This window comes from Balaenoptera acutorostrata, chromosome 1 (genome assembly GCF_949987535.1).
Source record: "Balaenoptera acutorostrata chromosome 1, mBalAcu1.1, whole genome shotgun sequence".
Lineage (NCBI taxonomy): Eukaryota > Metazoa > Chordata > Mammalia > Artiodactyla > Balaenopteridae > Balaenoptera > Balaenoptera acutorostrata.
In genome coordinates, this window is record NC_080064.1 from 169038958 (window position 1) to 169055296 (window position 16339).

Sequence of the window (16339 nt, forward strand, 5' to 3'; positions counted from 1 at the left end):
TGAAACGGGGTGACCCGCCCAGGTCCCATCTGACTGCCTAAGGACTGAGGGGTCACCAATTCGCACACCCAAACCATTTGTGACAACTTGTGCCCCGGAACACTGGAAACATGTGTTTTTGACCAAAAAAAAAAGAAAGATACAAAAAGGAAGGGGAAAGCCCCCCCACAAATCACCAGCTGGCTATGGACCAGAGTGACCACAATCATGATTATTTTCTCAAACGTTCTTGTCACACCACCACTGCCCTGGCTTTGCCTCGGCCTGAGAAAACGAGCCCAGTGGTTTCTAGCAGACTCAGCATCAACCAGAAACCATTGAATTAATATGACAACACCCAGCAGCCCGAAAATGCCTCCTGGAAATGCAGGGGAAGTAGGGCCACCTGAGCAAGGAGGGGTCAGTCAGTTGAAGGACCAAGGTAGGCAAGACATAAACTATGAATAGTTCCCGTCTCTCTCAAAATTTTCAAAGTAGCAATCCATTTAAACTATCTAAAGTGGACTAAGTACTCCCTGTTAGGGGTCCAGGCTGGATGACCGAGGAAAGCACCAGCTGTGTGGGGGGGAAGTGACTTCTGTATCGGCCAGAAGGTGTTCCTGCCCCGAGGTGGGTGCTGAGCCAGCGCAGCGGCAGCCGGCCACGCTCACCATGCCCCTGGTGCTGGGGGATTAGAAATATTGATTTGGCTCTTTCTGACTCAATTTCAGGGCAGGGCTACGAAAGCTCCTTCAGCCACCTGCACCCCCTGCAAGCTCCTTACCTTCGTTTTCTTTTTCTTCATCCTCAACACTCTTGAGGCAATCTGGATGGTGGACAGAGTTTCGGCGTAGTTCCCGGCGGCGGCCGAGATGTGAGCGATCATGGTAGTGCGGCAGTTCACGTTCCCCAGGGACTCCCGCAGCAGCATGGTGAGCTTGCTTTCTCTGCCAACAAAGTGAATTAAGGCTGCATTAGCGGGCCATGCTTCACTTTGGCTGTCAGGGTAGGGCTTCAGGCCCCTACATGGCTTGTTGTGGGCAGTGGGGGTTTTATTCCCCATTTTTTAAATGGCATACTAATTAACATCATCTTCTACACGAGGCTATTTGTAGTTGACAGCTGAGCAAGTGCTTCCAACCCCAAGGATGGAATTCATGCAAAACACCTCCCCTGGCATCACCGTCCTGGCTGTGATGGGGTATTCCTGTGTGTCTGCGTGTGTGCATATGACATTGCACATAATGAGACCTGGGAATAGAAATGAGAGGAAGGGATGGAGAGAGAACAGCTCTGTGATCGGTGATTCGGCATGCTAGCTGCACACCCGGCCCTTCTTTGCAAGTTTCTGCACCAGGCAATCCTCACAACAAAGAGCACTTCCCCAGCCATGAACTTGTATTGAAGATCTATGGGTTTATAATACATGCAAGGTTTCTTTTGCCAAGGAGTTGCACCCACTTTATTGCCATTGTCTCTTAACTCCTATCTGCACACGGTAGTGATGAGGGAAAATGTATTCATATTCCTGATTATTACTGGGGACACACAGACATAGACCCGAGCACTCACTCAATCAGCAACAGAAAGCAGAACTTTCTAGAAGGGACTCCTCTGGGGACTTTGCAGGTGCTGCGTGGGGCCAGTGCCCTGAGGGGTGATAATGAGGCCCAGGAGTTTACAGATGGTGTTTCTAGGCTCTTTAAAAAGTGGTCTGGGGCTTCCCTGGTGGCGCAGTGGTTGAGAATCTGCCTGCCAATGCAGGGGACACGGGTTCGAGCCCTGGTCTGGGAGGATCCCACATGCTGCGGAGCAACTAGGCCCGTAAGCCACAATTACTGAGCCTGCGCGTCTGGAGCCTATGCTCCACAACAAGAGAGGCCACAACAGTGAGAGGCCCGTGCACCGCGATGAAGAGTGGCCCCCACTTGCCTCAACTAGAGAAAGCCCTCGCACAGAAACGAAGACCCAACACAGCCATAAATAAATAAATAAATAAATAAATAAATAAATAAATAAATAAATAAACCCAAAGTTAAAAAAAAAAAAAAAGTGGTCTGGAGGAATGGCTCATGTTTTTCCATTCCTATACTTGTCCCAACATTCTTCCTGCCTTGCTTTTAAGAGGCTTCTGCTTATGTCATCATCTTACCTGCTGCCAAATGTCACTTCATCTCTGGAGACTCCCCTGATCCCAAAGGCTGAGGGAGACTCTTTGCTTCCCATGCCCTGTGTTGAGTTTATTTTGCCAGATGAGAGGGGTTTGTCCTCACGCCTGTGTCCCCATCAGACTGTTAGCCAGACATCCCCTCCTTTTCCCCCCACCCCTCCAACTCAGCTCTCTGGAGAGAGACTGTCCAGCTCAGGAGACTCAGTGTGACATGCAGGCCGCTGTCAGCAGAGATTAGACCTTGGAGACAGGAAACCACTTCACATGTGACCTGCATCAGGCCTTCAGGGAGGAAAGACTGGTGTAAGAGCAACAGTTTTCTGGGACCAATTAAGGTGTCAGTTTAGGGATACTGGGATCACTATGGCTCAGTGCCAGGGCAATTTAAAAATATATCAGGGTTTCCCTTCGAGCAAAATAATCAGTGATAAAAGTGATGGAAGGAGAGTGCTATGGACTGAATGTTTATGTGTCCTCCAAATTCATGTGTTGAAACCTAACGCCCCATGTGATGGTATCTGGAAGTCGGACCTTTGGGAGGTGATTAGGTCATGAGGGTGGAGCCCACATGAGTGGAATTAGTGCCCTTATAAAAAAGACCCTGGAGAGTTTCCTTGTCCCTTCTGCCACGTGAGGACACAGTGAGAAGACAGCTGCCTGTGAGCCAGGAAGTGGGCCCTCACCAGACACAAATCTGCTAGCACCTTAATCTTGGATTCCCAGCCTCCAGAACTGTGAGAAATAAATGACTGTTACCTAAGCCCCTCAGTCTATGGTATTCTGTTACAGCAGCCTGAACTGACTTGGACAGAAATGTAAGTGGGGTGTGGAGGAAGAGACCTCCAGCCCTAGCTCCTGGCTCTAAACATTTAAATTCCTTCAAAATGTCTATCAGTAATATCATGGATACCACCAGAGCTGACGACCAGATGGGGAAGTCAAGTCCCATTCCTGGCACACATTCTCAGCAGAGACACTGCACCTGGATGAGTTTAGGACTTTGTCTTCCGTATGGGAAGTGGAAGATAGATTCCATTAGGGTTAAGTTGTGATCATATATGGTTAATTCTTATTATTCATGATAGTTATTTTTGTTAAGTCTCCATGAACACTGAATTAGGGAATGCTGAGCCATGCTCCTAGGGGAAATACATGGTTTTAGGTTCCTGAGACCCTCTGGTCACAATATTTCATCAATGGATCAATACATAATCTTGTTTTATGTGCATATCTATTTAAAGACACCTTAATTTCTATTTCTTATAAATAATGAATCATATGTACTTTCTATATAATAAAACACTAGCTGAGAAGGGTTGAACATTTCCCTGACCCTGGGTAACATGAGCATAAATTTCTTGGGCTTTCAGCCTTATAGTATTGTCCACTATGCTTTTTTTTAAAAAACTGGTCATATTGTGAATCCACAAATACAGCCTGTTTCTACAGCTTCATTATGCACTTTAGACGTAACCTGAGTACTTTCCAGAGTAGGCTGATGTACATCGATGAATTTTCCTCTTCCTTTTTCTGGATGGGCCATACTGTTGATTCATTAACACCGAACTCACACCAACAGCAAATGAAACTTCTCTAACACATACATTTTCTCTGTAAGGTACATCACAGCCTTCTTGCACTAAAGAACACTAGACAGCACTGCAGCACTACACCTAGGCGCCTACTTTAAACAGTGAGATCACCAAAAAAAAGCACAGAAATACTAAAAAATTGTGTCACTAAATAGACTGCAAAAAGGACCCTTGTTTACATGAAGAGAAGTGAAACAAGAAGGCAGCGGCTGTTGCCTTGTCCAGTTTCAGCTGGAAACATGTGCATTGGGTGGCTCAAAGTTTTTGCTACTAAGCATGTCTGCAAACTACAGAAAAGTATGGATTTTGAACATAATTCACAACATGGAATCTGCAGATGATTCCAAGGACCGACTGTACTATGAAGTTCCTAATGATAAGTTTTGTTCATCAGTTGCACTCTGCTGAAGGCACGCCCCACTTATTTCTCCATGTGACCCTGTAAAGTCTTCAGGAAAAGATACCAAAGACAGAATAAACAGATATAGCATTGTTATATCAAACTGTTTGCCCTGTGTATTTCCACATGATTGCCCATTCATGAGTCAATCATAGGACAATTTTATTTTTTTAAGTCCACATTGTTGGAAGAAGCCAGGGCATGTGTGTTGCTTGGCAACCAGCATTTTAGCTCTCCTTTGGAAAGCCAGTAAAACTGCCAGCAAGACTGTTTCATGTGGGCCTCTCTAGACTCTAAAACATACCTTATGGGACTGAAAGATGGTGGCTATAAAGCTTTGGTTTTTTCCACCTCTTCATGATCCTTTAACTTGGAACAAAGACAATTAAGTTGGGGAGGGAAGGTGAAAGAATAGACAGGGTACTAAAGGCTGAAAACTGTACGTTTAACTCAGGGTCTTTGGGAGGAAACTAAAAAAGGTTCAAAAGAGTTTCTAGGGCAGTGGTCAGTGCAAACTCAGTTTGCTCTCTGCATGCAGACTGAGGCTAGAGGAAGAGGAGAGCACAAGTGCAGAGCTGCTGGCCACCGAGCCTCAGGGCCGGGCTGGATGAGGATTTAGACTCGGGGGCCGTGTGGGAGAGATGGGTTGGGTGGGAGAGGAAAGCACTGGTGACGGAGCAGAGCTGACTGGGGTCTGGGAAGAACCATGCCGTTCTTTCAGGCAGCCATGTTCTATGCACACATATTCCACCTCCCTCCCACCCCAACTGTACACACCTTTTAAAATGACTTTTGGAAAAATGTCTTACTTTTTAAAATAAGTCAACCTTTTATTAGACATAGCAAGAGGACACCAAAAAATGGCATAATGAGTAAATTTTAATTAATAATATTAATTTTACAAGAGCATGAAAGAGAATGTAGTACTCTAGGACAGGGGCTGACAAACTAAGGCCTGTAGGCCAAATCTGGCCCACTGCCTGTATTTGTAAATAAAGTTTTATTGGGACACAGCCACACCAATTTTTTAACATATTGTCTCTGGCTGCTTTCATGCTACAACAGCAGAGGTGAGTAGTTGTGACAGAGTCCATATGGCCCCTTAAAGCCACAAATATTTTCTATCTGGTCCCTTACAGAAAAAGTCCACTGACCCGTGCTCTAGAGTAATGACATAAGGTGGTTTCATTTTATACAGAGTGCCAAAGAGTTACCAACCAGAGCACAAAGGTGTGTCTTAATTTCCTTACTATTCAATAATCTTGTTCTGATTTGATAGTTGTCTATGTTGTCTTTCTTTCAGTTCAGATGTTTCACGAAGGGAGAGCTTTTAAAATCAGCAGCATGGAAACAGGCAGAGGAACAAATGCTGGCTTTAGAAATCACTTGACCATCAGGACACAGCTATCAGCAGCTGCCCCAATCATTTCCTATGTGATGCAGAGCCTGTCCTTCTCAAGGGGGCTGTGAGGTTGGTCACCCTCCTTCAACTTGTTAACTCATGTAGGTCCACAGTGGCTCACTCAAGAAGCATTTGGTGAGTTCCGACCATCAGGAAGCCACCCTGCAGATGCTGAGAACGTGCAGGGCAGAGAGCCTAGAGGACCTCAAGAAGCCTGCTATCTAGTGAGGGAGACACATATGTAAACACACATACCATCCATTAAAGCTAAGGACAGAAGAACAAATCTGAAACAGCACATGGTAAGGAAAGACCCTCAAGGCTGCGGGGTGTCTCCACCATCACTGTTAACTCCCTGATGGCTAGAGAACACCCAGACCTTGATGGTTATAGTGTGGTTCTGTCTCCTTGGCTAGGATTCTCCTACGTGGCAGGCATCCAGGGATGTATGAGCTTGAGGTCCCCAAGACACCCAACAGAATTCTAAATTCCTTTCTGAAAGGACAGTCTGGAATCTCTAGCTCCTTGTTCTCTGACCCTGAGAGCTGGGAAACTCTCTCAACTGGTAATCTGGTACAGGGCCGCCAGTGAAATGAGATGTCCAAAGTCACACATTTGCAATGTTGGCCAGGTAATTTCATAAGAAAAAAGCCATTCCTTTCATGAGAGCTGTTAAATATATTTCTTCCCCAGAAACGAGGTGAAGAACTCTGGAAGTAGAAAAAAAGGCATCTATGGACCACGTTCTTCTGAAGGAGAAAAAAGTAGTGAGCTCTGAATCGCCAAGTGGGGCAACCCAATTACAGGACCATGGGATGGCCCTTCCTCAAGGCCTGCTTCTTGTGAGAGAGAACCATAAATGTCCACTTACAGACATGCATCTGTTGTCAAAAATGTGCCTCCTTTAATGCAAACACAATGAGGGCACAGAAGAAAGCAAGATGAGTTATGTTAATTCTTAATAAAATGAAAGGAAAGGAGCTTGGTTAATCTAGAAAACTAATTAATCTCCAGAACAATTTGCAAGAGAAGGATTCCTGTGGGCAGCAGACGTATAAATCATAAACATACACACGTGCGTCCACCCAGGCATACACACAAGCATGCTCTTTTTTAGAAAAGGGAGACAGGGCTTGTTTGTTTTTAAGCAATGCACCATTGGCATTCAAGAATGGAAACCACATACACTGAATTTTTACAGGTGTCAGATATTCAGATCAAGATAACAACCAATGTTTACATGCCAAGAAAACGTTGGTATCACTCACATTGTTAAGGATATGACCCTGGAACTACATTGCATTCTAGTACCTATCGCATTTTCTACCCACTTTACCTGTAAACTGCCAGACTGTATTGTAGAGCCCCAAACAGAGAGCTTGAGATGCTGGGCAAGAGTTGCCAGGGATCGAGCCAGCTCTAAGAGTTCTGATCTCCCAGCCTTAGCCCCCAAACACCAGGCCCCTGCATCCACCCACTGATCACCAGGGGAGAGGAGAGTGAAAAGGAAGAAAGAACAGAAAGGAAAAGAAGGACCAGAGGTAGGCTAAAATCATGAACTTGGCCTAGTTTTTTGCTACGCTACACCCTTTCTCCCACTGACCCTGTCTCCTTACATTCACATCCTATTGGTCTGTGAACATCCTTTTAGACTGTTGCCTGAAGGGTCACCATTGTCCTCTGGAGACCAGCCCAAGGTCTGGGGACAAGGGTCCCAAGACACCAGCATCTATGGCCCAGTGCTCCTGGCCAAGGTGGGCAACATCAGTGCAGTTCTTTCTCTCTCATGAGAAAGAGCATTGTGCAGAGGGCAGACTGAGTCACAGGCCCCCTGGGTGAGGGCAAACTCTCATGCCTCTTGTCTGTCTTCTAGGTCCCAAGCAATATGTTTACTTGTGACACTATTGAGTTGTGACACTGAAATACATACATCCACAAGGGAAAAATCACTTCCCTTGTGTTTATTTATTTGTAAGGGATTGGTGGTGCCCTGTTCGTGATTGCTTCACAGACATTCACATGTTTGGGAGAAGACTTTACACGCCTTCTTGCTTGGGAAGCTGTCTGCTCTGCACGAGTGGCCTTTTCTCAGCAATGTTCCCCTCAAGGATGCCAACATTTTAGGACATGAATTTTCTGGTTTCTGGTACTAGAGAACAGCCCAAACCTTGGTACAGGCCAAGCTATCCTAATGGCATTTTCAAAAGGAGTTCATGAAATTAAAGGGCTTTCTGCTCAGTTTCAGATATTACTCCATTTGTACTGCAAATGGCATAAGCAGGTCTGTGCTGTGGGATGCTGGGAAGGAGAGTGCGTAATCCTGGCAACCTTGATAGAGAAGCACGGTTCTCAGGTCTTCCAATGAGAGTGACTCTGGCTTGCAGAATGAAGCACTGGAGAAAATAGCTGCCTGCGTCTGGCGCGTGTGTTAGAGGTGCCTCTGCCAGCACTGGCATGCAGCAGCGTGGGAGATGATGAGACCACTCATCAGAGGACAGCTTAGAAGAGGACCCTGCAGAGAACCACCCACTGCCAGCCGAAGGACCAGCCTTTGTGATCTGACTGATATGCTACCTGGTATGAGTTCACGCCTTACCTAACCGAAGACCACCTGTTGGTGGAGGTCCTAAGAGGGGTCAAGGTTAACCTAGCTGTTCTCTCATGGAGCTCTTTAGTAAAGACTATAGAACCCTTAGCACAAACAGCACCCTTTGGGGACGCCTCTGATGCAGGGTAGCACGTGGGAGAGATGTGTTCTCCCCATGCCATCCTGTTTATTCAGGGCTGGCACCATGGTGGCTTGACAACTTTGGTGGCTGTACCCAATGAGAGGCAGGAGAGTGGTGATGGTGCCCAACAGGGGCCTCTATTCTAGGTGAAGCAGGAGTTGCCCCCAGCAGGACTACATGATGAGCATTCACGAGAGCTCCCTGAGGGACATCGGAAAGGATCTGGATAGAAAGACAGTTTACACAAACTAGAGGGTTTAAACTATAGGGATGGGTTGGGGCCAAGGAAATGTGAGTTACGACTTTACTCATTTACCCCTGTACACATAGGAAGATGAAATCTAAGGAAATTTGGGCTACATGAATCCATTTGATCTTGGATATCAGTGTTCTGTTTATCTGAATAAGATAAAATTCACATTAATTCAGCTCACTTCATGAGAAAGACCAGCTGTAAACAGTGAATAGACTCAGAATATTTCAAACGAAGTTTATAATGTAACTTGAATTTATAGCTGACAGAAGGTTTCAAGTTAAAATCCTAACTAATCTGCTTTGATCTCACTTGAGATACATTTGCAATTATTGAAGTGGCTATAAAATACGGGTTCACTCAGGGTGAGAGAGTGTCATGGACATATATACACTACCAAATGTAAAATAGATAGCTAGTGGGAAGCAGCCGCATAGCACATGGAGATCAGCTCGGTGCTTTGTGACCGCCTGGGGGGGTGGGATGGGGAGGGTGGGAGGGAGGGAGATGCGGGAGGGAGGAGATATGGGAACGCGTGTATATGTGTAGCTGATTCACTTTGTTATAAAGCAGAAACTAACACACCACTGTGAAGCAATTATACTTCAATAAAGATGTTTAAAAAAAATAAAAAAATAAAAAAAAATAAAAAATACGGGTTCACTTATATACATTAAATGTGTTTCATGAAAACTTTCTTATATTATTCTTTTGCTTAACAATTCATTCCTTCTTATCTAGAGCAAGAAAAAATTTCCATCCTGGTCTAGTCGTCGATCACTCAATTACTAGAATGTGAATTACTCTTGGTGTTCTAAATCTAAGTTCTGCTCAGGAAAACGTACATCCATTTGAAGGCTGTAGCACTCAGGTATAACATAAGACATCTTAAAGATAATTCATGTAATTAGAATCACAATATAGAAAGTCCACTGATTCTAGGGTACAAGGTTGAAAGATAGGTACAAACTTCCAGTTATAAAATAAATAAGTTATGGGGATGTAATGTATGGCACGGTGACTATAATTAGTAATAATACTGTATTGCATATTTGAAAGTTGCTGAGAGTAAATATTAAAAGTTCTTATCACAAGAAAAAAACATTTTTTAACTTACGGTGGCAGATGTTAACTAGAATTATTATGGTGATCATTTTGCAATATATACAAAGATTGAATCATTATGTTGTACACCTGAAACTAATATAATGTTGTGTCATTTATACTTCAATAAAAATTCTTAATTAAGAATAAAATAAAAAATAGAAAAATAATTTTTTAGAACCATAGAGTATTAGAGTTGAAAGGATTCTTAGGGGTCACTGCATTTACTAATAACAGGACTGCCACTGTTACAGGTGATCTGCTTTCGGCCAGAATATTCTTAATGACTGAAAACTTACCATCTCCCAGGCAGCCTGTGTAATATTTTTGAATAGCCTCAATTATTAGAAAGCTCTTTCTTATACTGAACTTATATCTTCCTTATACTTCTAACCCACAGACACTCAACTCTGTTTTCTAGGGGCACACAGGGTAAGAATAATCCTTTTGCACACACTGGCCCTTCACATTTTGAAAGACATTTATCATGTCCTCCTTAAATGTTCTCTTGCTTGGGAATAGTCCACGTTCCTTCCATTGCTCTTCAAATATTTGGTTGGTCATCCAAGCTCACACTAAGCACCCGCTCTACCTACCACATAATTTAGTACTTCCTCTTCACTCAGACTTGTCTTCACTCCTGTGTAGTCAAGAATATGGCCTTGCTCAAAGAGCTCTAGCCTTTGCCCTCAGCTTCTGGGAAGTAATCTGTATTGTATCTGCTGGGGGTATCTTTGTATAGGGTGGGGACTGGCCACAGCAGATCGTAGGGCCACACCCAATAGTCTTAGGGTAGGAGGTGGCCATGCCAGAAAGATCAACTATGTGATTTAGGTCAGGGGCTTTGGGTCATGTGGTATTAGTCAACCTAGAGACCAAGTTCAACCAGGTTGGAAATCAATCAATCAATCATGTCTACATAATGAAGCCCCAGTAAAAACTCTGCACACCAAAGCTCACTGTATATTGTCACACATCGACAATGGGAGGGTAACACACTCTGTCTCCACAGGAGAAGACAGTGGAAGCTTCATGTTTGGAACCCTGCCAAACTCTGCCCTCTGCATCTCTTCCTTTGGATGATTTTAATCTGTATCCTTTCTCTATAATAAGATGTAGCTGTGAGTACTTTCAGTGAGTCTCTGAATCCTTCTAGTGAATTACCAAACCTGAAGGTGATTTTGGGAACCCTCTAAACTTGTAGTTGGTGTCAGAAGTGAGAGTAGTCTTCTCTGGATTCTTCCTCTAATTTTGTAGTTGGACCCTAACTCCTTGCAGTTGGTGTCAGAAGTCTTGGGCAGACTTGGCAGTCCAAGGACTGTGCCCTCAAACCTCACAGTTTGGTTAATTCCAGGCAGCTCTTTTCAACAAGGTCCTTGAGGGCAAGAACTATGCTTTTATTTTGATCTTGCTTTTTATTTTGATCTTTCTTCACAGTAATTCAAACAATGTTTATGACTTATTAGCTCTGGGACAGAAAGGGAAAGAGCCTATATTTAGTTTTACTTAGTTTAGCATAATCAAGAGATAGGAATGTCATCCCTTTGATGAAAAACAAAACAAAACAAAAACAATAACTTAGAAGGCAAATCAGTAGCCCCTATAGACAAATAGAAAATTATAGGTCCATAGGTTTCCCCTGAATTAACAGACTACCAAAAATTGAGTATGCTAATGAAGTTTGAGATACTATAAAGGGGTGCTTAATGGTTCATTAAGCATTTAGTGAACTCTGAAGACTGGTCTGTACAGATGCATGCTCATTTTTTAATCCATCTGCAGGACCAGATTAGGAGTAATAATAATGTTTATATTGTTACTGCAATTTAGAATGTAAATACTACTCTGACATTTTACACATTATCTGAAGTTTTACTTCCTTTTAAAAATTTATTTGGCCCAAACCATTATGATTAATTACCGATGTTCTGCAACAGACATTTCTATAGCCTTGTCACTTTTTATAGAGCCTTTGGAGTGGTTTATGACAGCTTTACTGGGGGAGGGATAAGGAAATATCTCAATTATGTTGCATTATGAGCATTACACATCTTTTGAGTAAAGATGAGCTCATTGTACTATTTAGAAACTTTGCTATTCTTCAGCTTTAAATCATCCTCAGGTTTAGGAGCATGTGTTAATTCCAATGTCAGAGATCTCTGCAGTAATCCAAAAGGCACTGATGGGTGACAGTGATGGAGTCAAGAGTCATGTTGTCATGGTAACCCAGAGCTCTTCCCCTGATTTCTGCTCACCCCCTCCTTCTCCGTGGATTCTCAAAGAATTCTCAAGAAGAAAGAAAATGAAAGTTGCAAATGGAATTCTTGATATAATAAAATCCTATTTTTGCCTAGCACCTGAACTCAAATCTTTCCCACTGCCTTCCCACTACACCATCCCCAAGCCTCCTATATCGCCTTAGTGATTAACTTATAGTTTTAGAACATTCCTATGCTTTTTCATGAGTTTTAATGTTTACTTCAGGTAAGAAACTTACATGAAGCTTATGTTTGATGTGGCATTTCGATGGTGCCTCTTTCTATAGCTTAGTCTGTGATCACCCTTCAGGGTTATTAGAACTGTGCAGAAACTGGGCTTTGAAAATCTGCAAATGTATTTAGACTTCTTTCAAAAGAAATGTGTTTACCAAAAAAAGGCAGGGAAACATCTGGAAGGGTCTCATCTTTTTTAACCTACTCCCTAAGCAAAACACTAAGATGACAGAGCAATGAGGGTACTAGGTGAATTATGGGGCTTTTATTTTCCAACACTGGAAACCCAGATGAACCCCTCTTCTACCACATTCCTTGGGAAGGCCAAAAAGAAGTTAAGTAACATTAGACAAGGAGTCTGGGCTTGATGATTACACTGCATTACAATCATGACTATTTCCAGTCTCCAGAGTTCAATTTAGCCAATTCCATGTTTTTTCTCTATCAAAATAAAATAAACAGAGAAAAGGCAAATATGAGCCCTAGCAGTCATTTCATTTGCATTCACTTGACTGTATTCTGATCTTGTGCACACAGAAGAAAGGGAAGTCTAATCTCTCTCTGCTCATCAGACTGCATATCAGTGGGCACCCCTTGTGCTGTAGAGAGAGAGGTGACATGCTGTAGAGAGAGAGAGGTGACATGAAGCTGGCTCATTATGTGAAGCCAGTGGTACAGAATATCACCCTGTCGGGAAGGATTCAGACCAGTACTTGGGAGGATGGATTAGATGATTCAATGTGTCCTTCCTATGATCTCAAGCTCATATCTCTTCCTGTGCAGTGGCTTTTCTTTGAAGGCAGCAGCATGGAGCTTAAAACAAGATTCTGATTGTCAAGGTCAGGATGAGCCATTTGTGCCCTCTGCTTCCAAACTTGCTCCCTACTCCTAACCAGTGGCCTTTCCAAGTCTCAGGTGGGGGATACTGAAAGTGGTTCCAGGAGCAAGAGTGAAGCACCATTGCCACAAAGTCCATTACTCACCGAGATGAGAGCCCTTGGGTGCTCACCCTGTGGGCTGCACACTGGCATGACCATAGTTCTGATCCATTTGTTACTTCATTGACTGATAGTCTAGGAGGCTTCCTCCTTACCATATAAAAGATGACAATAAAGACAAACTGGTGGCTTTGAACCCGGAGTTGGGCAGCCTAGTGAGGAAGAAGCTTCAGAATATGCTAAGGTGCCTTTCTGCACTGTGGACTCTAGCCATCCCACTCTAGTCATTACTCCCTGAACAAGTGTGGACTTTTGTGCCTCTCCTGCTTCTGTGTTCATCCCAGGTTTCAGCCTGGAATGACCTTTACTTTACTCTTGTCTATGGAAATAGGAGTGGAAGTGCTGGATAACATGGCAATTCTATGTTTAACTTTTTGAGGAACTGTCAAACTGTTTTCCACAGTGGCTGTACCATTTTACATTTCCCCCAGCAATGCACAAAGGTTCCAATTTCTCCACATCCTTGCCAATACTGATATTCCATTTTTTGGTAACAGCCTTTCTAACAGATGTGAAGTGATATTTCATTGTGGTTTTATTTGCACTTCTCTAATGACTAATGATGTAGAGCAACTTTTCATGTGTTTATTGGCCATTTGTAATATCTTCTTTGGAGAAATATCTATTCAAGTCTCTTGCCCGTTTTTGAATTGAATTGGATTTTTGTTGTTGAACTGTAGGAATTCTTTATATATTCTGGATATTAATCCTAAATTAGATATATGATTTGCAAATATTTTCTCCCATCCTGTGGGTTGTTTTTCAATCTCTTGATAGTGTCCTTTGATGTACAAAAGCACCATTTCATTTTTTGGTAATGCTTTATCAGTCTTAGATTTTAACTAACATTTTTCTTTGGCATCTGTGGTTCAAAAGCCTTCCAATATTTGGTGTTCCTATGATAAGCCTGCCGATAAGAGTTACCAAAGATTTCTTATGCTATTTTGTGCTTAAGATACTTATCCAATACGGTCCTTGTTACTTGCAGGCCACTAACCAGTCAGCAGATGGGGAAAACCAGAAAGACTATTGTTAAGCACATGTGCCATGGACTGCCTGGGGATAAATTTCTTTTGAAATCAAGAATAACCTACTCTAAGGACGTTGATGAGGGTAACTGTTAGAATGCCTTCTGGGTATCACATGTGGTTTAAAGAAACATGATTCCACACTCTTCACAAAATGTACCAACTGGATTGGCTCTTGGCACAAAGACCAGTGCCTAGTAATTGGAAGGAATTAAAAGGAAATTAAGTTTAAGAATGGTTTCCATTACTGGTCCAAGTCTGAGAAAAGATGTTACACAGAGGCCATAATTCATACATGAAATCTTATTGGGGAATGACATGAAAAACATGAAAGAATTATGCATTTTTTGAAAAAGAATTAAGAAACATTTGAGTTTTCTAGTGATACTTATTTTGTTTAAAAAAAAAAGGCTACTGCAGCACAAATTCTGCATCTTTTAAGTTGGTAAGTTCAATCACAAATAGCTATTCATTCCTTACATGGGATAAATGTGGTTTGAGTTCAGTCTATTCACTGTCACCCCTGCAAGATCCCAGACTGGGCACTTTCTCAAAGTCCTGCCGGTGACAAGAGGCTTGAAAATTAGGAATCAATCACAACTTCCTGTGACACTTCTTTGCCCCCTGACCTCACTTTTTTAATTTTCAAAACATCTCAGTGCTTTCCCAAAGTGCTATGAAAGGCTCCTGGTGGGTTAGGTTAGATGGATGGTCCAAATGCCGCTAATGATGCCTGCTTTTTTGGAGAACTGCATAAGATGGGCAGAGATCATGTCTAACACGGTGCGCAGCAGAGAGTTGCCTTCTATAAATATTTAAATAACTATCTAGTGGGTACTTCTCCATCAAAAGAAGTCTCTCCCAGCTTCCTACCTCCATAACTTCCAAAGCATTACTTTTTTTTTTTTACCTCATAGGAGCTATGGTCAGAATAAAACCAAGGTAGATGACACTGCCTTGGATTAGAACGGGTGTCAAGTGCTCAGTACAAGACTCACAGTCTCACCGATGTATAGCAAGAGAGACTCTTCCGGCCCCTCTAAGTGTTCTAGAACACAAGCCATGGCCTACTCAGGCATGCACAGCTCACAGTCATCAAGGGTAGATCATAGAAGAGACATTCACACCAAGGTCACTGTCAGGCCTGTCTGGAGAAATGTGTACAACCACGTCCCCCAAAGAGCAACAGTCAGAACCACTGATATGCCCTTCATTTCAGTCAAGACTCTGGCCAAGTCAAGCCAGGTCAGTCTGCTAATTGTGTCTGTGTTACGACCCCAGGGCTCTTCTTAGATTGATACCAGACAGCATGAAGTTCTCAAAAGCAAAAACACGTTAGGTTTCACAGGGTGTATGAGTTAAAAGAACTGAAAAAGCCAGCTTGCAGAGTTCAATACATTTGGCTTGTAGAAAAGATGTTCCAAAATAGCAATAAAGGGTCATCTGCTTGCAGTTAAGTCTCAGCAGAGGAAGCAGCTCCCTGTGTGGTGGGATGTTGGAGGGTCTTGTTATAAAGAAACTGCCCATCCTCATTCCTTTGCACTAATACACAGAAAGTCTTAGGCAAACAAATATGCTATTTTGGGTAGTTTACCCAACAAGCATGTATTAAGAACATAGGATAGAGACTTCCCTGGCGGCCCAGTGGTGAAGACTCCGCACTTCCACGCAGCACGGCCAAAAAAAAAAAAAAGAACCTAGGATACAGGGAGGCCCTCTGCTGGCCCTGGAATTGCAAACACAAATGAGACATGTCCCCTGGTCTGTAGGGCTGTAATTAGGCTGGACATAGGTCCTGGTTTGCCCAGAAGAGTCGCAGTTTATGCCTATTATCCTGCATCTGTCTGGTTTATTTTCTCCTGGATTTTTCTTTTTTTTTTAAAAAACAAAGTATTATTATTAGGACTTTAAAAAATGAGATGGGAAGAGTTGGGCAGAGCTTCACTCTTTATTTCCATGGTCCCATCTTGCAATGTGTTTGATACATGCAGTGAACAGAGTTCACATTTTAAGACATAACGTTCCTACCGAATGGAGAGACTTGTGCTGAAAGGCAACTGATGGGTTATTGCACACACATAATTCGTAACTGTGCTCAAAGACAGTTCTACTTATACCCAGAGAAATACAAACCATAATTGTCAAAATTAGCAAACTTTACACATGTAGAGTTGGAGTAACTGAACTACAAA

The 16339-nt window shown here is 42.9% G+C and overlaps 1 protein-coding gene across 2 annotated transcripts in view; it reads right to left on the reverse strand.

Annotated features, from left to right (window-relative positions):
* The window catches only part of KIF26B (kinesin family member 26B), a 490864-nt gene that overhangs the window by 27330 nt on the left and 447195 nt on the right, over positions 1 to 16339 (reverse strand). For both annotated transcript variants that reach the window (XM_057557354.1, XM_057557348.1), the window contains one exon: positions 764 to 926. In XM_057557354.1, the coding sequence (XP_057413337.1) occupies positions 764 to 926 (163 nt within the window). The remainder of the gene's footprint in view (positions 1 to 763; positions 927 to 16339) is intronic.